The 25,579-nt window shown below is 51.9% G+C and overlaps 1 protein-coding gene across 8 annotated transcripts in view; it reads right to left on the reverse strand.

Moving 5' to 3' along the window:
* Rps6ka1 (ribosomal protein S6 kinase A1) overlaps positions 1–25,579 on the reverse strand; it is a 39,653-nt gene that overhangs the window by 7,770 nt on the left and 6,304 nt on the right. For 2 of the 8 annotated variants that reach the window (XM_004850657.4, XM_087215497.1), the window contains exons 2-17: positions 25,059–25,103; positions 16,020–16,136; positions 15,709–15,790; positions 13,780–13,860; positions 13,519–13,598; positions 12,341–12,447; positions 11,420–11,457; positions 10,939–11,081; positions 10,466–10,536; positions 10,067–10,155; positions 9,037–9,101; positions 8,707–8,809; positions 7,074–7,204; positions 5,929–6,054; positions 5,653–5,742; positions 5,194–5,352 (exon numbers count right to left, since the gene is read on the reverse strand). In XM_004850657.4, coding sequence (XP_004850714.2) covers positions 5,194–5,352; positions 5,653–5,742; positions 5,929–6,054; positions 7,074–7,204; positions 8,707–8,809; positions 9,037–9,101; positions 10,067–10,155; positions 10,466–10,536; positions 10,939–11,081; positions 11,420–11,457; positions 12,341–12,447; positions 13,519–13,598; positions 13,780–13,860; positions 15,709–15,790; positions 16,020–16,136; positions 25,059–25,103 — 1,527 coding nt within the window. Of the gene's footprint in view, positions 1–5,193; positions 5,353–5,652; positions 5,743–5,928; positions 6,055–7,073; positions 7,205–8,706; positions 8,810–9,036; positions 9,102–10,066; positions 10,156–10,465; positions 10,537–10,938; positions 11,082–11,419; positions 11,458–12,340; positions 12,448–13,518; positions 13,599–13,779; positions 13,861–15,708; positions 15,791–16,019; positions 16,137–16,899; positions 17,142–17,203; positions 17,226–18,100; positions 18,230–18,953; positions 19,708–24,001; positions 24,079–25,058; positions 25,104–25,579 lie in introns of those variants that run through there. The other 6 variants (XM_021263118.2, XM_087215498.1, XM_004850658.4 and 3 more) reach the window with 6 other exon arrangements.

Below are 25,579 nucleotides of genomic sequence, written 5' to 3' on the forward strand. Positions count from 1 at the left end.
GCCTGCTGCGCAAGTGCAAGGACCCAAGTTACATCCCCGGTACAAAAAACAAAACAAAAAGTACTAGATGGTCATAGCAGCACTGTTTACAACAGTCAATAACCAGTAACAACCCAATGTCTCTCAACAGTAGAATGGACAATTAAATCACGGTTTGTTCATATGGCAGAATTCTACCCTAAAATGAGAATGAACAAATGCAGCTCCACAGCAATGCAAATGAATTTCAAAGACAACAGTGAGTGCCAGAAGCCAGACAGAAAAGAGAATGCTATTAGGAATTAGTTTAGAATGGTCATACTGCTGTTATACTTTAGGGGACCTGGAAATATTTCATTTATTGATCTGGAAGGTAGTTACATGGGTGTATTCACTTGTTGAAAACTTATTGACATTATTAGCTGTGCAAGTCTATTTTATTGGTTGGTTGTTTTCTCTTTTTTTGTACCAGGGCTTGAACTCAGGACCTTGCGCTTGCAAGGCAGGCACCGGAACCACTGAGCTGAATCCCTGGCCCAGGCTGGTCGTTTTCTGGAGACAAGATCTCCCTATGCAGCCCAGGCTGGCCTCCAACTTGCAGTGATCCTCCTGCCTCAGCCTCCCAAATGCTGGGATTACAGGTGTGCATTGCCATGCCTGGTCACTTCTCTGTGTTCATGTGATACTTTCAATAAAAAAGATATTATTAAACAACTAGGAGCCTGGGCCGGGGATTTAGCTCAGTGGTTCCGGCGCCTGCCTCACAAGCGCAAGGTCCCGAGTTCAATCCCTGGTACCAAAAAAAAAAAAGAGAAACAGCTAGGAGCCAGGCATGGTGGTGCATGTCTGTAATCCAAGCACTTGGGAGGCTGAGGCAGGAGGATCACTGTGAGTTGGAGGCCATCCTGGGCCATATAGCAAGAACCTGTCTCAAAAAGCCAACCAATCAAACAACTAGGGGTGCTAGTGGTTCTGGCTTTCTAGTTACCCCTTCCCTTTCAGCTTCTGTTGGATTCCTGGCTCACAGACCATCAATGGCAAATCAACCCAGAGAATCCCCTCCAAATACCTCAAAAAGAAGCGCTTCCCATTTCCTCAGGAGCTGCCCCCATTATTTGGAAAGGGCCCGAAACACTGGAGACTCAAACTCCTGTCTTTGGGAAAGAGATGATTTCCTCCAAATGGCTGTGTACACTTGGAGCACACATGCCCTCTGGTAGGGGACCCTGCCCCTGCAAGTGGTTCCCAATCTAGAAAACTCTTCCTTGCTCTGAGCTGCAGGTCCGGCAACTCAATGCCTCAGCTTTATCCCCTGAAACCTTTGTTTTTCAGTACTGGGTACAGAACCTAGGCCTCTGCACATGCTAGAAAAGCACTCTACCACTAAGCCACCTCTCTCAGGGATAACTAACTAGTGCTCACTTAAGAACAAAACAGGAAAAGGAAACACATTTACTCTCTGATCTGACTCATTTAAATGTCAGTCTGTTTGCATTGGCTATTTCAGACACCAAAGCCACTTCAAACATGACCATTGAAAACACATGTGGTCACCACGCTGAAGCTTTGGTTATGAGGTAAAGTTCTGTTTTATAAAAAAAGTCCCTCTAATAAATAGGATCCCATTTTTACACACTACAATGAAATAACTGACTCAGGTGAAGATCCCGAAGGAGGAAACCATTAGATGAGGATCTTCACAGTGAGGAGATGGGACTGGGACCACCTGACGAGACTGACAGCTGTATGAGGCCGGTTGCTCACAGACTTGATGAAGGGTGAAGTTCACACCAAGTGGATGAATGGCTTTGGCCTCTTTTCTTTTCCTTTCCTGCATTCTGTGTTATTGTTTTGTAGGAGAATGCCCAGCATAGAACACAATTGCAAATACTGTATTTGGTTATGCAAAAGAGGAGTCAGTGCATGGGTTAAAGAGGAAAGGAAGACAGGATTCTTTATTTAAAACAAAATATTTTGGAGCCAGGCAGGTGGCACACACCTGTAGTCCCAGCACTCAGGAGGCTGATGCAGGAGGATCGCCATGAGTTCGAGGCCAGCCTGGGCTACATAGTGAGTTCAAGGCCAGTCTGAACTACATAGGGAGACCCTGTCTCAAAAAAAAAAAAAAAAATTAACACAACTCAGGACCTACACACATCTGGATTACAGGTCTCCAAAGACAAGCTGCCATGCCTGTGGACTGCAGTGACACCCTGATTCTCCCTAGCAATCAATACATGGAAACAGGTATCAAGGGTCAAACATGGTCACAATGAGCCCCCACCCTACTTGTGGCACTGGAGATTGAATCCAGGACCTTTACATTGAGCCACATCTACAGCTTCCTTTTTTGCTCCCTGGCTTTTTAACATTTTTATTTTGAGACAGGGTCTTGCTAAGGTGCTCGTAAACTGCTTCAAATTTGTGATCCTCCTGCCTCAGCCTCCCAGAGCACTGGGATTACAGCCACATGCCACCATGCTGGAACTGAATCCCTTTTTTAGTCTTCCCTAGGCTTCTATAGACATGATCTGGCCAGCACAAAGGCAACTGGAATTCCTTGCAGGTCAATGGTCTGTAATAGTTAAAGATTCCACAGGACTCTCTTGGATCCCAAAACTTGGCCTTCTGAGCCTTATGCCTAAACCCCCAAAAATGTGAACCTAATTAAGACTTCAGAGGGCTGGGAATTTAGTTCAGTGGCACCGCAGGCACAAGGTCCTGAGTTTGATCCCTGGTACCAAAAAAAGAAGGCTCTAGACTTCAAAGCAACATATAGTTTATAGAAAATGTGGGCACTAGAAAAATAATGCCACCAGAAAGTAGAAAGACATATTCAAGATGTGGAACATTCCATAGAACAACTGAACTGATCTCTTCAACAACTAAGTGGCATAAAAAGGCAGTCTTACTATGGAGGTGATACAGATGTACACATTTAACAAACCTCTTCAAATTCTACACCTAAGGGTCGGGGATTTAGCTCAGTGGTTCCGAGGCCTGCTTCACAGGCACAAGGTCCAGAGTTCGATCCCCGGTACCAAAAAACAAAAAACTGTACACTTAAGATTTACTGTATGGTGCATGCCTATAATCCCAGCACTAAGGAAGGCTGAGGCAGGAGGATGCCAAGTTCAAATCCAGCCTGGAAAATGGGATTATGTCTCAATGAGATTCTGTCTTAAAATAAAAAATGAAATGGGCTAGGGCTGTAGCTAAGTGCGAAGGTCCTGGGTTCAATCCCTGGTACCACAAACAAATCAAAACCCAACTCTATGCAAATTGTATTTCAGTTTAACAAAGAGACTTAGATATAACTGAATGAAATAAATGTATAGACCTTGCAGGGATTGTGATTCCAATAAACCAATCAGAAGAGACATTTTTGAAAGGGTAATAGGGAAAATTTGTGCATTTATGTGAAAACAATTATTAAAACAAATTATTGTTTTAGTTGTTTGAAAAAAACATTCAGCTTTTAGAGTCATAGGCAAATGACTAAGATGATTTAAGGTCTGGGACATGGTTTTAAATACTTTATGGGCTAAGGATGTAGCTCAGTGGTGGAATGCTTGCCTAGTATGCATAAAGCCCTGGGTTTAATCCCCAGCACTCCAAAAAAAGAAATAATAATAATGAAAAAATAAAATCCTTTAGTTATAGGAAACGGGGTTGTAGCTCAGTAGCAGAGCATAAGCTTTATATGAACAAGGCCCTGGGTTTGATCCCCAGCAAAAATACAGAACAAAACTTTAGTTACAGACATTTATAGATCAAGTGTCAAAATATCTGTAAATTCTTTTCAAATGCATCCTCAGAAATATATGTTTTATGGGCCAGGGATTTAGCTCAGTGGTTCCACCGCCTGCCTCGCAAGCACAAGGTCCCAAGTTCAGTACCAAAAAAAAAAGAGAAGTATATGTATTTATATATAGGGAGGGATAGAAAGAGAGAGAGCAATTGTGGAAGATTATTTAAGTCAATCTAGAGGAAAATGGAGGAAAAGAGGGAAGAATGGGGGGAGGAAAGAAGGATGGAAGAAGAAAGGGAAAGAAAAAACAGCAAATGTGATCAGTCTCTTGACAAACTGTTTTTTGGTGTAGGGGACAGGATGCTGCTGTGTTGCCCACCCTGGCCTTGAATTCCTGGGCTCCAGTAATCCTCCCAGCCAGTCTCTGGAGCACTGCGACTCCAGGTCCACTCTGCCGTGTCCAGCTGTGAGAATTCTTGAATCTGAGTGGTGAGCATGCTGTAGGGGTTACACTATTGTTGAGTTTTATACATGTTTGTTTGGATCCTGTCTCCTTGCTGACACTTATGTGGTGTCCACTGCATTCTGCAATGAGCAGTGCTTTTCCAGGGAAGTACTTAGCTCCCTCCTGAGAGCACCCTGTGGCAGGCAGCTCAGTCCGCAGATGAAGAGGCAGCTCAGAGAGGTGCAGTGGCTTCCTAACCACACACAGGTGAGCTGAGGTGCCAAGACACAGACACAGCTGCCTGGATCCCACAGCCTGCCTTCCAAGCCCACACGGCCTGATTAGAAGCACCTCAACCACCCCCTCACTCGAGAGAAACTCACACTAACCACCACAAGGCGCTTGTCTACTTTCCTGCCCTGCTGCCTCAGTCCAGAGCCACGCAGTGCTTACCTGCCCTATGCTACAACAGCTGAGCTGCCTGTGGCCCAAGAACTCTTCTGATGGACCTGCTGTGCTTCTAGCAGTATCTCCTCCTGCATCTACTTTCTCTGTATTAGCACCCAGCCCAAGGCCAAATTCCTAACTCAAAGTCCACATCCCCCCTGCAGCTTCCAGCCTGACACCCTGGCTGTATGACCTTGGGCAAATGACTTCTCCCGGTGAGCCTCAGTCTCCTTCCCCGGTATGTATGGTCAGTATAAACAGTGTCTACCCCAGGGCTGTTGTGAACATCACCTGAGATGAGGTAAGGAAACCTCACCATACAGTAAACTGTAGCGTGATGCCTGGCCCACAGCAGGTACTGAATGAAGTCTGTTCTTTTCCACTGTTTGGCCTCATCTCTCCCTCCGGCCTCCCTGCCTTCCATCTGTCCACTACCCACCCAGCTGTCCCTACTGTCTCCTCTGGCTGGCTGGCTGGCAACTGTCGCTCCTGCACCAACCATGCTCCTTCCACTCTGCTGATGGCAGGACCTTCATCCAGGGGGTCCCACCCACTCCTAATCCAGACTCACCCCTTGTGAGTGCAGATACTCCACAGTCTTCCCAATGGTGTGGAGGACGAAACTGGCCTCCCGCTCTGAGAAGAACTTCTGCCGAAGGATCTTGTCCAGCAGCTCCCCACCCCGCATCAGCTCTGTCACCAGGTACACATGCTTGCCGTCATCGTATACCTGCCCAAGGCCTTGCCATCAGGGCCATGTCACCAGTGCCCTCAGTCACCAGCTCCCCAGATACAGAAGAATGGCATGAGCCTTGGGCACATGCTGTGCTCTGTGCCTCACTGACCCTGGTGGGGCCCTCTCCTCCTAAATAAGGGGGTGCTGGCACAGGTCCCCAAGAAGCAAGGGAGCTCTCAGAAAATACCCGAGCCTGCAATGGGAGGGGCCTTAGGGTGTGGCCAAGCCAGAGGGACACAAATCCTTGAGTCTAGTGCCCCAGCACCTACCCCAATCTCAAGAGCCCCTACTTACATCTTTTAGTGTGATGATGTTGGGGTGCTGCCCATACCGCAGAAGAATCTCAATCTCTTCTGAGGGATCCCTCTTGCTCTTGTCGATGACCTAGAGAAGGTGGTATTGGGGACAGACTCCAGGGTCCCTCCCTGCCATGGAGCCCACACCTCAGGGTCTGGGGTCCATTCACCTATCCACAGACCTCAGGCACTGACTCTCCCGGCAAAGGGCCACAGCTCCACTGGCCTCACCCCCAGCCCACTGCCCAGGCCAAGGCATGGTCAGGAGGCCCACCTTGACAGCATATTCCATGTTGGTGGCCTTGTGGACACAGCGCTTGCACACAGAGTAGGAGCCCACACCGATCGTCTCCTTTATCACGTAGCCGTCACTAAAAACTAGGTTCTTCCCATGGAGTTGCTGCAGGAGACCAAGAGGTGGGGCTGACTGCGGGCTCCAGAGTGCCAGAGATTGTTCCCAGCACCAGGCCCTAAACGTGGGTGGTACAGGAGAAGATCCAGGAGGCCTGGGGTAGTGCTGGTTGCATGACTTCAGGCAAGAACCTGGCCCTCTCTGGGCTTCAGTTTTCTACTGTATCTGATGGGCACACTTGCTTGCTCCCCATCAGTCTAGGGTGCAGTCTGTATAGTCAAAGGGTGGTAGAGGGACTCAGGCAAGAGTCACAACACATCCATCAAGAGATTTGTGGTTCTGAGAAGCCTGGGCAGCCCCAAGAGGGACATAGGAGCACCAATTTGGACTCCAGCTCTGCCCCTTCTGCAGCGTGGGGTGAGCTGTCTCCCTTTTCTGGGGTGTCAGGTTCAGCCCATGAGGTGTCTCAAGGCTCTGCGACATTAACAATAGCAAATGTTCATATGCTGTGTGCCAGCCACTGCCTAAGCACTTTCATCAGGTGGCTACGTGTCCAGGGGACAGCCTTAGTTTGCACCTGCTGTCCTTCTCACAAGTCACCAGGGAAGGGTCTATCAATACCTGTTTATAGATGAGGACATGGGGGTACTGGGAAGGAAAGTGTCTCATCCAAAGTCCCTTCACCTTGAGGGTCTGCACCCAGGCAACGAGCTCCCGGTTCTACATTTTCCCTCTCCATCTTTGCATGGAGCACTGTAGTGTACAAATGAGGGACAAACAAGACCTCTGCTATCCACTTCTGTCAGGGACTTGACAGCCACTTTCCCCCCTGCTGGGTACCCCTGGTCTTTACCCACCTCTGGGCCAGGAAATTTATAACCATGTTGTCATCCAATGATCAGGGCTACTGTTTTACAAACAGGAAAGAGAGGATCAAGGAGCTTGAAGGGCTTTGGCACCAGGCGTTGACCCAGGCCTGTCTAACTCCACAGCCTATTCTCAGCCATTCTGCTCTGTGTCTTCTGTGTGGAAAGAGACAACTGAGGAGTGGCTCCTGCCTCCCTCACCTGTACCACTGAGTGCAGGGGCGCCTGTGTGGCCCGAGGCTTGCCATCGTCCTCCATCAGGCCAGTGGCCACGAAGCTGAAGCCACGGAAGAGCTGATGGGCACCGGCGCTGGGGGGGACGCCTGGGGAATCTGTAGGAGTGGAGCAGAATGTGAGCCCAAGGAAGCCCAGCAAGGGCCATGGGGCCCTGGCCTGTCCGCTGCTGGCCGTGGTGGAGCCTTGGGCATGGGAAACATGACTCCCACATCCAGCCCAGGACAAGCTCAGGCCAAGGGTCTTGGATGCCCTCTCCCCTGTCTAATTGCCGCCATCTGCTCCTTCATGTGCATCTGTTGTACAAGAGTCAGAGGGACAGTTCCACCTGCAAATCTGCTGCTCTGCCACCCTTTTCTACTCTCCTCTGCCCTCAGCAGACAACCCACTCAGGCAACGGAGGTCCCTGTGGGCTTAGCCTCCTCTCTCCCCACCTCAGAGCACAGCTACGCTCAATTTCCCCGACTCTTAAATGAGTTTCCAAGCAATTACACATACTGTTCCCTCCAGCCAATCTACTCCTTGTCTACCCTTCCAGGCTCAGCTCTCATGATGTCTCCTCTGAGAAGCCTTACCTGACACTATCCTCTGCTCTTTACCCTCTACAAACCCCTTTTCTTTTCTTTTTTTTGGCACCGGGGATCAAACTTGGTTCCTTGTGCTTTCGAGGCAAGCAGGGGCACCACTGAGCTAAATCCCTGGCAGCCCTTTTCTTTTTTGCTACCAGGGATCGAACTCAGAACCTTGCACTTGCCAAGTAGGTGCTGTGCCACTGAGCTACATCCCCGGCCACGAACCCCTTTTCCAATGATGGCCTGAGCTAGATTCGGGCAGGGCCTGGGTTTGTCTCATTTACCAGACATGGCATGCACTCAGGACCTTGTCAGATAAATGAACAAAGATTAGACTATTATTTGGAGTAGTGCTAAACTACCCATCATCAGTGATATGCAAGCTATAGACAGAAAAGCACTCCCTAATACTAAAATACACCCCTCTAAGACAGATCTCAGAATTGATATCCCATCCTCAACCTGCTGCTAATGTCTGGTTAAGTTAGGATTTCTCCAGCTGCCTCCCAGAAGTCCCCACTGGCTTCTGTGGCAACCCCTGGGAATAAGTGGGCTAAGCCCATATTCCAACACATGGAGGCGCAGCAGTCAGAACAGCTGAAGCCAATTCCCACACTTGTCCCTGACCTGTGGGTGCTGTCACCTCTGCCTGTCAGACTGTTTCCACCACAGCTTTGCCGAGTGAGATTTCTTATCCTTGACGTGTGTGCAGGCCTGATGTATTTAGTCTTCCCAGTGGGCTGAAAGAGGCCCAGGGGAGGGGTCTTGACTTTTCTTTTGTGGCCCTGACCACCCACACACCTCACTGCCTCACTCAGACACAAAGAGGCCCACAGAGCCCAGAGTGGGAGAGTCAGGCGGCATGAGACAAGGACAAGGTCAGAGTCCCACGGAACCAGACATCACCTGTCTACCCACATGCCCAGGCCTGTTAGACTCCCTGACCATCTCTGTGTCCCAAGGTGCCCCTGACTTCCTGCTTCGCTTGTGTACCCGCCCCAGGCAGACAAACCAGATGAGGGATGTACCCTTGGGTGTCCGGGATGTGAACTCCGTGTCAAAGTAGAAGGTGTCATCAGGCTGAGCCACGGCTGGCTTGAAGGGTGGCTTGATTTCACGTCGGTACAGCTTCTGCAAGGTTGGAGGTTCTCTGGTCACCAATCTGCCCCCCACAACCCACTAGCAGCCTCATGCAGGAAGATCATAAGCTACTCTGCTCGGCAGACAGCAGCAAAACTGCTTGCTCTCCCAAGGTCAGCCCTTACCTCCAGGGGCATGACATCATCCCACTAGAGTCTCCTCCCACCACTCTCCCTATGGCCAACAGGGTCAAAGCCTTGGCAGGGACAGACACTCACATTCCAGTCAATTGTGGAGTAGAAGACGTGCCTCTTGATTTCCTCTGCCCCATCAGGACCAGAGCCTAAAAGAGCCCAAATGAAGGGTCTGCCCCTGGATGGTCCAACCCTAGACACCCACCAATCCACCAAGTGGCTGCATAGTAGTGGTGCAGGGGCAGGGAAAGGGCTCACTCTGCCCTGAATCCACCTAGTCACCACCCTGAGGCCTGTCACCCACTGGGTATTTTTTACTTTCTAGAGTCTGATGATCAAGCTTCCAATATGGAAGAAGGAAGGCCCAGAGAGGTTAGGCAACTTCTTCAAGGGCACACAGTCGGGACAAAAGCTGGGCTTGTTCTGAGATCTACAGAGGGGCCCCCAGCCTTCCCCGTGGAGGTCCCCTCTCTGCTCCTCTTATCCTATTGTCCTTTTCAACCATGAGACAAGCTCTCACTCCATTCAACCCCAGAGAGTTGGGCTGAAGCTTATGAAGCTGGTCATGGTCCAGGGGAACCAGGAGCCCAGGAAGCCAAGACATACTGAACACCACATACATGCCAGGCATGTTCCCAGAACCTCGTTGAATCAACAGAGCCCCATAAGCTTGCTTGGGCTCATCAGCTCCACTGAGATGAGGAACCTGGGGCTCAGAGAGGGGAAGTCACATGCCGGGTCATATAGTTCATAGATGGCACATATTTGTTGAACAAATATTTATGGAGGAACCACCACGTGCCAGGCAATGGGGACTGACACAGCTGGAACCTGAGCCTTCTCTTGGGCCTGCAGCCTTGGTGGAGAAACTGTGTGGGGGCCTCTGTCCTTGTCCCCGGAGGGAATGAGGATGACTCAGTTCCTGCCTACACACACAGGTCACCGCCCCCCCAACACCACACATGGAGCCAGAAAGTAGGGTGGCCGGCGGCATTGTCTGCCCACACAAAGGACAAGGGCCCCTTTCAGCCCCAGATGTGGCCCTGTGGCCTAGGCTGCAGCTGTACCCCGCTCCCCACAGCCATGTCCCCTCCTCTGAGCTGGGGCTGCTTACCAAGCCGGTTGGCAGGATTCCGCTTGAACAGGGCGCGCAGGAGGCTCTGGGCTTCCGTGCTCAGAAACTGGGGCATGCCTAGCTTTGCCCTAAAATGGCCCCGGGGTCTCATCAGGCCCAAGCCCCGCCCCTGAATCCCAGCTCCCTCCCGGTCTGTCCAGGCCTTGTTCCCAGCTCAGTCCACACAAGCCAGCCACTAACTCACCTCCCAAAGACTTCAGGGATCCCTCCCATAGGCCCTGGTAGGTGGAAAGGGGGCTGTGGAAAGCATAATATTTAACCCAGAGAAGTGTCTCATTAATGGGGGCACTGGAGGCAGGGACAGGGTGACACGCTAGCCCCTAAACTGGGGTAGGGCTTAGGGACCCCCTCACAGTACATGGAATAGCTGGTGCTTACTTCAAAATCAAGGTCATAGTCTCCTTCCGGTCCTTCCCCTGGAAGGGCAGGGAGCCCGTCAGCATCTCAAACTGCAAGGACAAGGGTCCATTCAGGCTTCATCCCTATCTCCCACACCCCTTTCCTCCTCCCACCCAGACCAGGCCACCTGCTCCAGGCCCAGGATTCCTGCCAGTCTGTCGGATCTCCAAGTCCACTTGGAGCAAGGACTGTGTCTGCCCCTCTCCCACATCCAACCCAGAACAGCAGAAGCAGCACTAGAGCCCTAGACCCAGGTTAGGGGTCCCCCAGGTGAGGTCAAGTCTAGATCGTCCCAGGCAGGAAACTTCAGCAGCATGTAGGGTGAGGCCAGCTTAGCTGTGAGGGGATTGGGGGCAGGGGGTCTTGGAGATTACCAAACCCCACAATATACAGATGGGCAAACTCTGGCTAGAGATTTGGGATGGATCTTTTACCTCTGCCTGGGCACTTACCATCAGTACCCCATAGGACCACCAGTCTGCGCTGTGGGTGTGGCCCTGGCGGTTGACAACTTCCGGGGCCATGTACTCCACTGTCCCACAGAAAGAGTAGGCCTTCTTCTCATGGTCAATGGCCTCCTTGCTCAGGCCAAAGTCTGCAGTGAGGAGAGCAGAGGATGCATCTTCAGGACCCCTACCTTCCTTCCTGCCACTGTTTACAGTCATTTCCTCTGCCCAGGGGCCTAAGGGCTTCACTCCCAGGACATTCTGGAGGACACTAAAGCCGGGAGAGGTTAGAGGACTTGCCCAAAGCAATAGAGTTAGGAGCTGGTGTTCTACCCCAGGGTGTTCCAAGTCTGGGGGCTAGGGTTTGATCCGTTCTGAGTAACGGGCATGGATTCTCAGGAAAAATGGGCCCTAGCACTCAGCTGAGCCCTATCAGGAGCCATCTTGCCCCTCTGAGGGCCCAAGAGGGCAAGTGCCCTCCACTCACCAGTCAGTTTGATGTGGCCCTCCTCATCCAGAAGGATGCTGGAACAGAGAAGCGGAAGTCAGGGCCCCTCAGCAGCAGGCACTGGGTGGATTCTGGTGGAACCACTGGATGGCGGGACTTGAGCCTGCCCAGAGGAGCTGGCCTGCCCAGATCCATCTGATGAACAGATGCTAGTGCCAGGCTGGGCAGCACCAGGCAGGTGTGTCGCCTACCTTTCTTGTTAATCCTTGCAACAACTGTGTTCTTTATGTCCGAATTTCACTAAGGGGAAACTAAGGCTCAGGAATGTTAAGTAACTCCCCAGTCACAGAACTAGTAAGTAATGGAGACAGGTATTCGCCGTGCCTAACTTTTTGTTTTGTTTTGTTTTTAAGATCTCACTATGCTGCCCAGGCTGACTTTGGATTCCTGGTCTCAAATGATCTTCCTCCCTCAGCCTCCCCAGTAGCTGAGACTACAATGGGCAAGTGCCACCATATCAGCTTGAAGTGTGCCTAACAATCCACATCCCACTCCACCTCACTCCTTACCCCTGGCTCCTAAGTTATCACTGGGATGACTTAGGTATTAGGAAATAAAGGAAAATTAGATATTTAGACATTAAGGAAAATTCTAGAGGACCATATCAAGGAAGATCTTTAATAGCAGCATTTCAGATGTCACATTTGATTAGCAAAAAGGAGGGCAACACACCTGCCTGGAAGGTACCGGACCCTTGGTCATGGCAGCACTGGTGATTAGGCACCCCTGAAGGTGAGCCTGCTGCTGCCACCACCCCATTTCACTCACCCACTCTTCAGATATGCCAAGAAAGGGGAATGTTCCCAGGAGAGCCCCAGCACCCATCAGGGCTCTGGAAGAGGCCCAGTGGCCGTCTCTGTACCCCTTATGGAGGCAAGGCCAGAGAGGGGCTTCACTCACTTCTCAGGCTTGAGGTCTCTGTAAATGATGCCCAGGCTGTGCAGGTGGTCCAGGCCCAGAGCCAGCTCAGCCAAGTAAAACTTCACATCCTCCTCAGTGAACATAACCTGCAACAGGCAGGCAAGGGTTCAGCTATTGGGACCTCCTCTCCTCCTTGGTCCCTGGGCCCTGGAAAGCTAGTGACTTTCAGGTCCTTTGGGTCCATCCTGGGGACATGCCCCAGTGCCATATATACATTTCTCTTTCTAATGGGATTTGAAATATGAAATGACTAATATACAAGTCACTCATTGTGGCATTGTTAGGAAATAGCAGAAAGCTGGGAATAGGAATAGAGGACTAGAATAAACCACTTCCCCCTGCCTGGTGGAGGATTATACAACTATAAACTAGAACAAAGAATTTCTCCGTGTTCGGATACAGAACAATTTTGAAGATACTCTGTCTTGAAAAAGGCAAGGTACAGAACAGTATATACAGATATGGTAACTTTTAAGAAAGTGAGGGCAGGGAGTCAGAATATGAATTGGATTTGTTTGCAAAAGGAACATGGGAAGGTTAAACAAGAAACCAAAGAAAATGTTTACCTATGGGGGGACATGGGGGGGTTGGAAGACTTCTTGATGAATACTTTTCTTTTGAATCATGTAAATGTGTCACCTATTCAAACATTAAAATAACATTTTAAAAATTAAAATTTTGGTTCTCTTTAAAGGTTGAATTGTATTAATAGTCCCATTTTTAAAATTTAGCTCAGATCCTTTTATACCAATTCAAAATCCTTTTGGATAACACATGGGACAAGAATGCTAAGGTTTCTATCTAGCTTTTGGGGGGGATTTGAGTTTTGCCCAATGCTCATGGTCCTGGCCAACACAGCCCTGAAAGAATGTGAAGGTGGAGAAGTGAGAGGTGTCCTTAGCTCCCCCAAATCAGAGTGGCATCAGATTTAAGGCCTGTTCATCCTCAGGCCATCTCGAGGGAAACTCTCAGAGGCTTTGGCAGATATGGCCTCTGTCCTAGGGTGGGTGACAGTTCCTGGGTCAGGGACTGCTAAAGCAGGTTCCAGGACCAGACCACACTGGATGTGTTCCTCACGAGGGCCTGGGATGGGGAGGCCTCGCTGTGGCCCTGGCTCCTCCATCCTGAGACCCTCTGGTAGGGGGACATCAGCTCACCTCTTTTGAGAGCCGTGTGAAGAGGTCCCCACCACGCAGGAAGTCCAGAATGAGATAGAGCTTGCCCTCGGTCTGGAAGGCTGGAGAGAAGGGAAGGACCATGGCAGAGTCAGTTGAGTCTTGTGACCTCCCCCTCTGTCCCTGGCTTCCTTGGCCTGCCAGGTGGGATGTGGGACAAGGTACAGGGAAGACAGGGAAGGCAGTGGACCACAGGCAAGGATGAATGCTGAGGAAAAAAAATGGTAGGCTCTGAGGTCTCACCATAGTGCAGCTTCACCACAAATGGGTGGTTCACATCAGCCAGAATGTCTCTCTCCATCTTGGTCCGAACACGATCACGTACTGGCCAGAGAAGAAAGGAAGACACCGAGAGTCCAGGCACCCAACACAGCCACTCTGCCATCCCCAACTAAGGGCTCCCTTTTCTTTTCTTTTTTTTTTGGTACTGGGGATCGAACTCAGGACCTTGTGCTTCTGAGGCAGGCAGCAACACCAGTGAGCTAAATCCTGAGCAGGGGCTCCCTTTTCTGCTTGCTCTTCTAGGCCTGAACTCCCAGGGCTCCCTCATCAATCTTGCTTTCCTCCATCCCAGGCGGCTCTGGCTCCTCTGCCTGTTCTCTGTCCCCTCCCTCATGAAAATGCTCAGGGACAGGCCTTCGTGCCCTACCTGCTCTCTGGGTCTTTCTCCCACTCGACTTATCAAGTGCCACCGAACAACTTGTGTCCCTGTGTGCCCATTTTCTGAGATCCCTCGTGTGCGTGTGTGCATGCATGTGGACACACACACAGCCCTTTACCAGCTCCCTCTTTATCTAGTTTACAAATTCCCAAATTCTAGTCTGGGGGCAGCTGAGAATAGTTGCCCGGTATGCTAGCTAGAGAGGCAGATTCCATAGGCCTAAAATTCTGATTCATGGGTCTGGGTGGGCATCCCTCAAATTTTTCTTTTAAATTAAAAAAAAAAAATTATCTTTAAAAAATTTGAGACATGTCTTACTAAACTGCTTGGGCTGGCCTTGAACTTGCAATCCTCCTGCTTCAACCTCACAAGTAGCTGAGATTACAGGGATACACTAGCATGCCTGGCCTACATTTTTTTTTAAGATTAAAAATTGTCAGGCAATTCTAATTATCAGCAGGTTAACTGACGAGATGAGGCAGAGACCATGCTGCAATTAACTTCCCAGCCACTGTTTCCCAAACACACCTCACAGCTTCAAAGCACCTCTGGCAAACAATTCCTTCTTCCCAGGTGCCCTTCCTCTACCACCTTGGTCTAAAGAACCCTTAGCTCATCCCTCAATGTATAACTCACACAGCTACTCCTTAGGTGTCCCGCTGGCCCCTCAGCCTGCCCTCTGTGAGCCCCTCCCCAATTCTCTGGACTCCTTGGCCTCAGGTATCCCCACAAATGGGTCACAGCACCACTGCACTGTACTGCCAGGGTCTGGTCGGCTGCCCTTCGTGGCAGAGATTGACACTTTCCATCGTTCTCCTCCCTTGTGGCTCCCACCCTCCTTCGTGTGGGATGACTCCCACGTGTAAGGCTGCATCAGAGCTCCCATAACTCCACAGAAGTCTTTTATAGGCCGCACAATCCATAATGTCCATCAGACTGGCCCCCAGCCCCTACCCACCCCAGGCAGGACTTGGCTCAGATTCCACCCAGTCAGTAGCAAGCCTGGCTCCCAGGCCAAAGAGCCAATGTCTGAACCAACTCCCACTGCCAGCCATTCTCACACGCTTTGTGATTTCCCACAATTCCAGATGTGACTTGGGCTCCCTCCTGAACCTCGCTGCAATCATCTCCACGGCCCTGCCTTGACTCACCCTCCCTTATGGGCCTAGCTGTCCCCTGTGCTCCCCATCTCTTTTCTCAGGCTCTTCACCCTGAGCTGGAGGCCAAAGAGATCTCCCTCGGATTCTTCTAGCATCACAAAGCAACTGTGTTGACAGACGCATCTGCTTGATGAACTTGGTATTTGAGGGTCCTTCAACCCATCACAAGCACAGTGCATTCACCCCACTACCTCCTCCTGCCAGCCACCGTCACTGACAAATTACTGGGGGGGGGTAAGGGGTGGCTGAGATTAGGGCTATTTCTCCACCCTCAAGCTAGGTGCTCCTGAAAATGGAGCTGCCTTCTTCACTCCTGGACCCACAGCCTGGGCTCTGGCAGCCACCACTCACCTTTCAGTGTTGCCTTCTTTAGCACTTTCATGGCATACAGGTGCCCACTGTCAGGCCGGGTGACTTTGCGTACCAGGAAGACCTGAGGGGTTGGGGAAGGGGACAAGACACAAGGAGAAGCTGGGAGGCAGCTGAGCCTGCTGGCTCCTGTCCGCCAGGTCCCATGCTGACCTTTCTCGTCCCTTCCCTGATTCCCAAGTGGATCTTTGCTCTCCCCGGGTACCTGCTGCTACCCTTGCCCTATGATCCATCATTTGGGACCCAAGGTGACCCTTGGCCCCCACCTCTGATGGGACAGGCTCATGACTCACTTTGCCAAAGGATCCCTGGCCCAGAACCTTGAGGAGCTCGAAATGGGATGGGTCAGCCTTCTCGGAGCCAGCCTTGACATGGTGCGTGATGGAGATCTCCTTGAGGATGCCCTCATCCTGATGGAGGGATGGAGCTGGTGGGCACAGGGAATCCACCCAGGGCAGCACGGTGCATACCCCACCCAAGCCAGGCCCACGGACACTCCCCTGGCAGGGCGGCCTCCTCACGGGCTCACCAATCCCGACAGGGCCTCAAACCACCAAGGTGCCAGGTTGGTAAGGCACTGCTCCTGTCACTCCTGCTGCTCTGGCCTGGTCAGGCCCAAAGGCCACCCCCAGGCTCCAGCTGAGGTGCAGGGAGCTGCCCCAGGTTTGCCCTATGGGGCTCCCCACCCTCAACTATTTTGGTTTTGCTACAATAGGAAGTAGGGTTTGTTCTCACAATGGGGAGGTAGGGCTGAGCCTTTGTTCCTCATCAAGATGAGAGGAGGGGATCCCTCTGCTTGTATGGACAGGCCAGAGAGGGACAGAGATCCAAAAGTCACCAAGACCCCACCCCCCAGGTCAGTAAATGGGGCAGGTGGGGGACAAAGCCAGAGATTCCATGCCTCACCTGTCCCCTCAGACAAGGCTCTAGAAGACCCTTGTCAGGTTCTAGCTGTTCTAAGATCCGTCTACCCTCTCTCCAACTTGCTAGTATTGCCTTGAAGCCCTAAGGTGCCTCCTCACTTCCCCAGGAAGGAAGTTTGGGCAGGGTCTAGTCACCCAGCAGGGCCAGGCCTGGGCCAGGAGAGCCCAGAGCCAGCTTAGATCAAATCAGCTACCCAGCACCTGTTCCAAGGTCCATAGCAGTCCAGTACTAGACACCGGGCACACTCACCAAGTCCTGCCAGGGGCCAGAGCCAGCGCCAGGGACAGGCAGAGGGGCCTGGCTGATCCTGGGCCGCTGCTTCCTGGGCAGCCAGGGGAGCAGGGCCCATAGCCGCAGACGGGGCAGCTTGGGATCCTGCTCCATCTGCCCAGCAGCAAGGCACCATGGCAGGGGCAGGCAGCGTCCAGGGCTGCCACCGAGGTGGCTGGGCCCAAGGCGGATGTGCAGAGTGAGGGTGCAGGGGCTGGGCCCGGCCCAGGGCAGCCAATCACTCACAGCCTGTGGTTTCCCACCTCTAGGCCTCCACCCTCACCATGTTCCCTTCTTCTCTCTTCTCCCTTCCCCAGTGCCTCCGGGCTGCCCTCTGGACTTCCCCCATTCTCTCTGTGGGTCTGCAAAATGAAAGCTCCATGTCAACCCAGCTGTGAAGTAGATAGGTACCCAATAGGCAGAGGCAAGTGCCTAACATGCATAGGCAGGCACCTAACGTGCATAGGCAGATAAAAAGAGACATATAGCTGGCAGGTGACATATGCCTGGTAATCCCAGTGCTCAGAAGGCTGAGGCAGGAGGATCAACACAAGTTCTAGGCCAGCTGGGGCTATGTGGTGAGTTCAAACACACCCTGAACTGCATAGCAAGATCCTGTCTCAAAAAAAAAAAAAAAGATCCAGCATCCAGAGGCAGACATCCAACAGGTAGAGACTGATAAAGACAAGCATCTAACAGGCAAGGGCAGGAAGCCACAAGTACCCAGCAGGCAGGCATGTATAAGGATTCATATCCAACAGGCTGAGGCAGAAGGGAAAATATAACCAACAGGCAGAGATGGATGGGGCACACACCTAACAGGCAGATGCAGGAAGAGCATATATCTATCAGAAAGGGAAATGAGGAGACTCACATCTAATACACAGAGGTGGACAGACTTGGACCTGGGGACACAAATCCAACAGGCAGGGACAGATGAGGACCCAATAAGCACAGATAGAAAGGGACAAAAATCCAACAAGTGCTCAGAATGCTGCCTGTACCCAACTGATGAAGACAAGCAGAGACAGAGACAGGAACCCAACCACAGCCACAGGTGGGCAGCAGAGAGAGACAAGTCACCAAACCCCACACAGACTGATGGGCACCTGGGGCAGAACAGGGGACCCCAGGGGCCCCAGTGGGTTAAAGGCAGACCAGGGGCTTCTTGCTAGTGTACCTGGGAGATGGGGAGAGATGAAGGGACACTCCTGCAAGGTCCCAGCACTCAGCAAGGCCATCTGTGGTCTGTAGCAGACTCATCTCCAAGGTCTTCTATTTCCCTAGGCTTTTCTTCCCATGCCAAGGCCTGAGGGTCCCAGGACTAAGGCATTAGCTGAGAGGACCAACTCCTGAGTGCAGTCTGGTGACTTGGACTCTGATCCAAATATCTCAAAAGCTGTTAACTCTTTTGGGAACAGAAAACTGAGGCCTAGAGGATGGTAACACCCAAGCTCAGAGCAAACCAGTGGTAGAGCTATCTTGTACCCAAGACAGCAGCCTCAAGTGCCAGGAAAGGGTGGGCAGGTAAGTCAGCCAGAGCTGCTTCCTGCCCACCCAAGCCCACCCTCTCCCTCACTCCCAGGGTCAGTCTGGGGTTTGACCTCCATAACTTGACCCTCAGAGACTCAAGCCTACTTCAAAGGACTCTCCCTGACAGATGGGGAGTGGGTATAATGGCCCCCTACACACACACACACACACACACACACACACACACACACACACACACACACACACACACTCCTGCAGGGTAATCAGGCACCCAACTGTCAACTTTCTCCTTGGAAAGGGAGAAAGCCTGCCTCAGAGAAGGGCTGAGGCAGACAAAGCCACACAGCAATCCCTTCCCACTCTACCCCGAGATCTGCATCTCCACCTTGTCTGTTTGCCTCTGGCTGAGAACACTCCCTGGAGACAGATGCAGGCACCCAGAAATCCCAGGGGACAGAGCCATCCCCCCCCCCAAACCTATTCCTTGCTCAGAGTCATGCTAACCGACACTGCTGGATCCAGGCCACCCTTCTGCTCACCTTTCTGGGACAGGAGACCAAGTCTCTCTCAATCTTGGGGAAATCTGCCGGGGTCTGCATGGTGGGGTTCAAGCCAGTGGCCAGAAGGCCTTGTTACTCCTCTTACTTCTGCTTTTTTAAGCCTTCTTGGTGCAGAAGGCAGGGTCCCTGGCCCCTCTCCTTCTCACTTCCCCCTTGGCAGGGAGGAGGGACAGAAGATGGGTCAGGCTCCCCTGCCGAGGAGGGGACCCTGCAGACCCCAAGCCTATGACCCAGGGACGGCCGAAGGGTATGCTCCTCCCTATCTCTTCTGATCCTAAGAAGGGAGACCGGAACACAGACAGAAGTCACAAGGTGATGAGGCAGAGATAAAGCTGGCACCCACAAACATCCACCTGGGGGACCCTGAGAGTACATGGGACAGAAATAAGCAGGACTACACATAGTCTGATTGCTCTGGCCCCGAGTTTGGATAAACCTCTCCCTGTTGTGACCTTGCCATGACTGTGGCCACAGAATGGCAGCCATAGAGCTGGCACCACCATGCCTGTTCCTGCCACTGCTCTGTTGTTCTGAAGAAACCTGCCAGTCCCAGGCTCTGAGATGAACAAGAGGCCAGAAGACTCTGGCGATGACCTGACAGAGGTCTAAGAGGAGGGGTGGTCTAGGAGGGGAGGGTGGACCAGGCCCAGCCCCATCCCTTGTGGTCTCACCCCATCCTCACACCAGTACACCCACAGGAACTGACAGATACACTCAGCCGATGATCGGAAACCCTTTCCTCAGACAACCCTGATGTAGAAACACACCCCCGCCCCGCGTGCACCGACTTCCCCTTCCCTGCCCTCACACGGCCTCAGTAACAGTGGTGGACAGCCTATGAGGTTATGAAAGATGCCTCGCTCAGACCAAGGCCTTTGGTTGCTTTCTCGGTCTCCCTGGCAGCCCAAAGTCCTCTGGTGCAGTTCCAGGGCTGGTGCACCCTCCAACCTCCTAGTCCCCCAAAGCAGGGAAAGAACCTCTGTGGCCATCAGGGTAGCAGAAGGGGCCAGAGGAAGGAAACAGTCTCAGAACTGCCTTTGTTGAAGGGGGGGGGGGGAAGGGGGCGGATGCCTTCAGCCCACATTCCTGGGTGCCTGACCCATCCCCCGAATAGATACTTCCTCTTTGAGAACTTACTTCCTCCCACACAGCAGCTGGGAGAGAAGCCCAGAGTCCACAGCCTGCTCCCTAGCCCCAAGGGTCCCTATCCTAGGCCTCCCCCTGCCACCTGTAGTCAAGCCCAGCTGGCACTCTCTGGCCCTAACAAACACCAATAGCCCCTCCTCCAGCTGGCAGCATCTGCCGAGCCTCCTAGCTGCTGCCCCAGATGTGTCTCCCAGCATGCCTCTGGGCAGGTGAGGCAGGGTCAGAAGATCTCAGGCATACCTGAGGGGAATGGGGCACAGTGATGATGAGAATTGAACCTCCTTTCCAGGGAGCACTTAGCACACATGACCATCCTCCCTTCAACTTTTGCTGATGTCAATTCCGCCAGGCCTGTGCTCAGCACTGGGGCTATGAGCCCATGTCTCAGCTCCAAGGGAGGTATCATCATCCCATCTCAGAGATGAGAAACAGAGACTCAGAGAGAAAGTGACTTGCTCAAGGCCACACAGCTAGCAAGGGAGAGAGCTAAGGTCAAAACCAAAGTTTGGGACCAGGGATTTAGCTCAGTGGTTCCACTGCCTGCCTCACAAGCACAAGGTCCCGAGTTCGATACCCGGTACCAAAAACAAAACAAAACAAACCCAAAGTTTGTTTCCAAAGCCTACGCTCTTAAGCATGTCACCACCACCTTCCCTGGAAGGCCTCCCTGAAAGCATCAGAAACTAGCACTGGGCTTCCCCTTTGTTTGGTTGTTTTTTTTTTTTGGTACCAGGGATCGAACTCAGGTCCTTGCGCTTGCAAGGCAGGCAGCAGGACCACTGAGCTAAATCCCTGGCCCTATTTTTTTTTTTTTTTTTTTTTGTACTGGGGATCGAACTCTGGTCCTTGTGCTTACGAGGCAAGCGGCAGAACCACTGAGCTAAATCCCCAGCCCGAGGCACAGGTGTTAAGGCAGACCCAGGCCTTCCCCAAGCAGATTTAAAAGAAATACCTGTCCCAGCTACTCGGGAGGCTAAGGTAGGAGGCTCACAAGTTCAATGCCAGCTTAGACAACTCTATTTCAAAGTACAATTTACAGGCCGGGGATTTAGCTCAGTGGTTTCACTGCCTGCTGAGCAAAAGCACAAGGACCCGAGTTTGACCCCCAGTACCAAAAAAAAAAAAGTACAATTTACTTTGAAAATGGGGTGAAATTGGGGATGTAATTCAGTGGTAACACACCCATGGGTTTGATCTCCAGTAATGGAAAACAGAAAGAAAGAAAGGAAGAGAGAGACAGAGGTAGAGAGAGGAGAGACCCAGTAACGAAACACAACTTTCCTGTGACAGACAAGGTGTTGTGGCCAGAAATGGTGGCCACAAGCCACAGATGAGATATACAAGGACCTCTGGCGAGGGGAGAGCCTAGATGGGTCCCCAAGATGAACAGGTGTTAGGCAGCCAGAAAGGGGGAAAACAGACAGAGAAAGGCCTAGGGAGAGAAAGACCAGCGTGAGCAAGAGGCTTCAGGTTGTGAGTGTAGGCTAGAAAGCTAAGAACTGGTTTCTCACCAGCTGGGTGCATAAAGGTTCAAACTACACACTCCACCCTCAGAAGGCTGTTTCTAGAAGTAAAACAGACCATGGAGACAAAGAGACATTGTAAACAGCACTTCTCTCTGTTTAGTCAGTCTTTCTGCCACAGGGTCTCCCCTAGGCAGATGAAGGGACAAGGCCCAGGCGTGGGTCCCCGTGGTGGACAGGTGGGATGGCCTGGTCCGGTCAGCCCAAGGGAAATTCCTCCCAACACCTGAGGCTGCCCAAGGCTCCCTAAAGTCCACAGTCACATCCTGCCTCAGCTCTGGCCAGGGGAGCATGATGAATCCGGGAGGGATCAGTATTTCATAAACAGGAAGAGAGGAGGGGAGTGGGGAAACGCTCAGCTCTCAAAATAGACTGGCAGGCGCTTCAAAGGGGTCCAGCTCCGGAGATAGACAGAGGAAGGGGCCTGGGGTGCCCGGTCTGCTCCAGGAAGGGAGGGAGTGGAGCCCCAGGGTGCCTGAGGATACCAGGTGTGCCAGGTGCTGAAGGGACCCAGGGAGCTCTCACCCTGCACTGGCTGTGCCCACTATTGCTCCTGAAACCCAAATCTCTCTTTTTTGCCTGAAATGAATAAATAAAAAAATATTACACACCAGCACACAACATTGTACCACAAACCCTGCTGGATACTTTAACTTATACATATCACATTTTCTCTTTCAATGTCCCTGAATAGGCTCTACACTGCTTGCCTCTTCTTTCTTGCCTTTCTTTCCTTCTTTCCTTCTCCCCCTCCTTCCATCCTTCCCTTTCCCTCTCTTTTTGGTACTGGGGATTCACCCCAAGGCCTTCTCACTGATCTACATCCCTAGCACTTTAAAAATTTCAAGATAGGGTGTCACTAAGTCATTAGTTTGCCCAGTCTGGGCTTGGACTTGCAACACTCCTGCCTCAGCTTCCCAGAGTGCTGGGATTACAAACATGCACCACCATGCCCCATTTCCCTTCTGTTTTAGAGAGCAAGTTTCTTGCTTCAGGTTACAAGACAAATGAGACACAGGACAGGACTCTGAGCTTGGAGTGTCTGGCTCCCAACCCTGCCTCTTCTTCACATGGCAAGACCACCTCTTTCTCTTGCTGCCCAATTCCTACCATTGGAAGCCCAGCCAAATGCTGGTTCTGCAGGGAAAGTGGCCAGGTGCCCCAGAATTCACCCAACTCTTCTTTCTCTGCCACACATAACAGCAACCACCTGTCTCATCCATGGTTCAGACACCACCAGCTGGGGCTGGGATGTGTCCCTCTCATCATGCCATCAAGGGAAACGGGGGTACCTGGAAAGTGGTGTGTCTCTGCCCAGCAAGGGGCCTGGCACAGAATGAAGGTTCTATCTGCCCACAGCTGTTTGGTTTTTTTTTTCCTATCCTTGTGCCTACCACACAGCTTCCCTGTGTCCACCTTTCCTCTAAGACTGGAAGCTCCCTGAAGGCAGGGAGATGCTGACTTTGCTTTGTGGCCCCCCAGTGCCACAAAAGGATACAACCAATGTCGGATGAAGGAGAAAATGGCCCATTGTCAGCTCATTCCACCACACAGGGTGATGACAGATTGCGCGCCCCGTGGTGTATCAAGCCCAGGAGTGGGCACTAGGGATACTGGTGGCTGGAGTAACTAGAGACGGATGAGCAGGTCCCCAGGACCTGGGGACATAGATACTCAGTGATTCTCCTCTTCAGCATACCAGATTCCCTGGCCTGGGAGAAATGTGGGCTTTGTGGCCAAGCAAGACTTGATTCTATCACCCACCAGCTATGGAACACTGGGCCTCAATTTTCTCATCTGTAAAATGTTGCTAGTAACAATCTACCTCCAAGGGTTTACTGAGAACTAAATGGAAAGCTGGTGTGGCACTGGGCAGGGGTTAAGCTCTTCCTCTTCTCAATGCAGCATTTCAGATCCTCACTGTCTACCATCTCCAGCCTCGTCTCCCTCCCCAACCAAGATCTTCTGCTCCAGGACAGAAGTCAGGCTGGGAAGCCAATGGAGCTCACTTGGTTGAACAAGCTCCTGCCCTCTCCCAATCAGCCCCTTTCACTCTTGAGGTGCAAAGCTGCATTCACCACCAGCTCCCCGAAAGCTGCATGTACCTCTGCAACCCCAGCAACTGTGCCCCAAGATCTGAACACCTGGTCCTCCATTAGGACCTAAACTCCCTTCATTTTATGACTAGGCAACTAGGGGGAGCTACTTTATAGTAGCTCAGCCAGGGATGAGATAAAACAAAAGTCCAGGCCACACTGCTTATTGGCCTCTGATGGGTCTGTTGCCACAGTAACCAACAGTGCAGGGAGTGGGAGTCTACTTCTCTCACCATGCTCCCCCACCCCCAAGTTCAGTTACCTTATCTGAGAAAGGTGAGTCAAGGTAAACATCAGGATCAACCTCACTTCATCTCAAAGTTCAAGCTTATTACGGTAGCTGTGCTGCTCAGCCAACCCAGGCCTGGAAGGTGGGGCCATGGACAGGAAATAAAGTTGAGCAATGTACCAGAGCATTTGTGCTGCTGATGCTGAGGCTACTTTGTGCCAGGCAGTTACTACTTCATTTGTCCTTCACAACTCCCATGGGAAGGGCACATTTTCCCCAACTTTTGGACAAGGACACTGAGACTCAGAAGGGAGAAGAACTTCTGGAAAAATGTTTGGGGAGGGAGGACACAGCTGGGACTAGAGGCCGGGTTTGCCCATGCTCAGTTCCTGCCCATGGAGGGTCTAAAACCCCACCACAGCCACCATCTCCCTGAACTCACAGCTACCTGTGAGTTGGGTGTGCTCCTCACTGTAGAGATGAAGAGGCTGGGGAGGACAAGGAACCCACCCAAGGTCATACAACTGTCACCTAGCCTCTGCACTTCTGGTAACACATGAAACCAATAGGGCCTGAGGGGCTGTAGAAAGGAGCCCGATGGAAGCTGAGGGAATGCACCTCAGCCTGAGAGGTAGGAGCCCCAAGAAGCAACCTGCCAGGCAGTGAGCCTGGCTAGACTGAACAGGCCACCAGGTCCCACCAGCACCACCAGGTGCAGTCCTACCAAGGAGATCAGCACAGTGCCTGAGTCTCTCCCAGCACTCCTTAGGCCCTCACCTTAGAGCAGCCCCAACTTCATGAGTAAATAAACATAGGCCCAGGTGACAGAGTTCTAGCTTGAATCTTGCTCCTGACACTTTCCAGGCTGCACTCCCCTCATGTATGAAATAGGAAGGTTGGAGCAAGTGAGTTCCATGCCCAGAGGTGCCAGGAGGATTAGCTGGGATCAGAGAAAGAAGGCTGAGCTGGGCATAGAGATGAGAAGCCAGGGACCTCGTGTCGAGGTAGGGCGAGGGCAGAACTCTCCTCCAGGACATACAAACAGCATCCCGGACAGAACCTGGCCGAAGGCACCCACACTGGTACTCACCTTGGATGGCTGGAGTCCAGCTTCTTCCCCTGAGGCTTGTCCATTCTGGAAAAGAAAGGGGAGATTGTGGAGCACTGTCAGAATTTCCCTGCAGAGAGAAAGATGCACTCTAGGATGGTCCCCTCCACCTCTGCTTTCATGGTGAGGGCACAGGAACCAAGCCCTCTGGCAATGGCCCCTCACTACCCAGACGGAACACTCCCAGGGGCCAGTGCTCCCTGCCTCCTGCCCTCTAGCAAACACCTGATCTTCAAAGACTCAGCTCAGATATCACCTCCTCCCAATGAGAAGGAAGGGACATGTGTGGCCCCCAGCTCTTCCAGGACAGACTGTGCAACCCTGTGCAAACCAACCAACCGAGAGAGGCTTCAGTTTCTTGATCTGTAACGTGAGGTGGTTACCCTGACCTCCCAGAACTGCTGCAAGTACGGAAGGAGACAAAGTCTGGGAAAGTGTTCAGCCCTAGAGATGGTGGCTGCCCTTGGCCTTGCCCTACTCTGGGACCCTTGTGCTCCCCATTA

This window comes from Heterocephalus glaber, unplaced genomic scaffold (assembly GCF_053883595.1).
Source record: "Heterocephalus glaber isolate CG9 unplaced genomic scaffold, H.glaber_assembly_v1.0 deba00001452, whole genome shotgun sequence".
NCBI lineage: Eukaryota > Metazoa > Chordata > Mammalia > Rodentia > Bathyergidae > Heterocephalus > Heterocephalus glaber.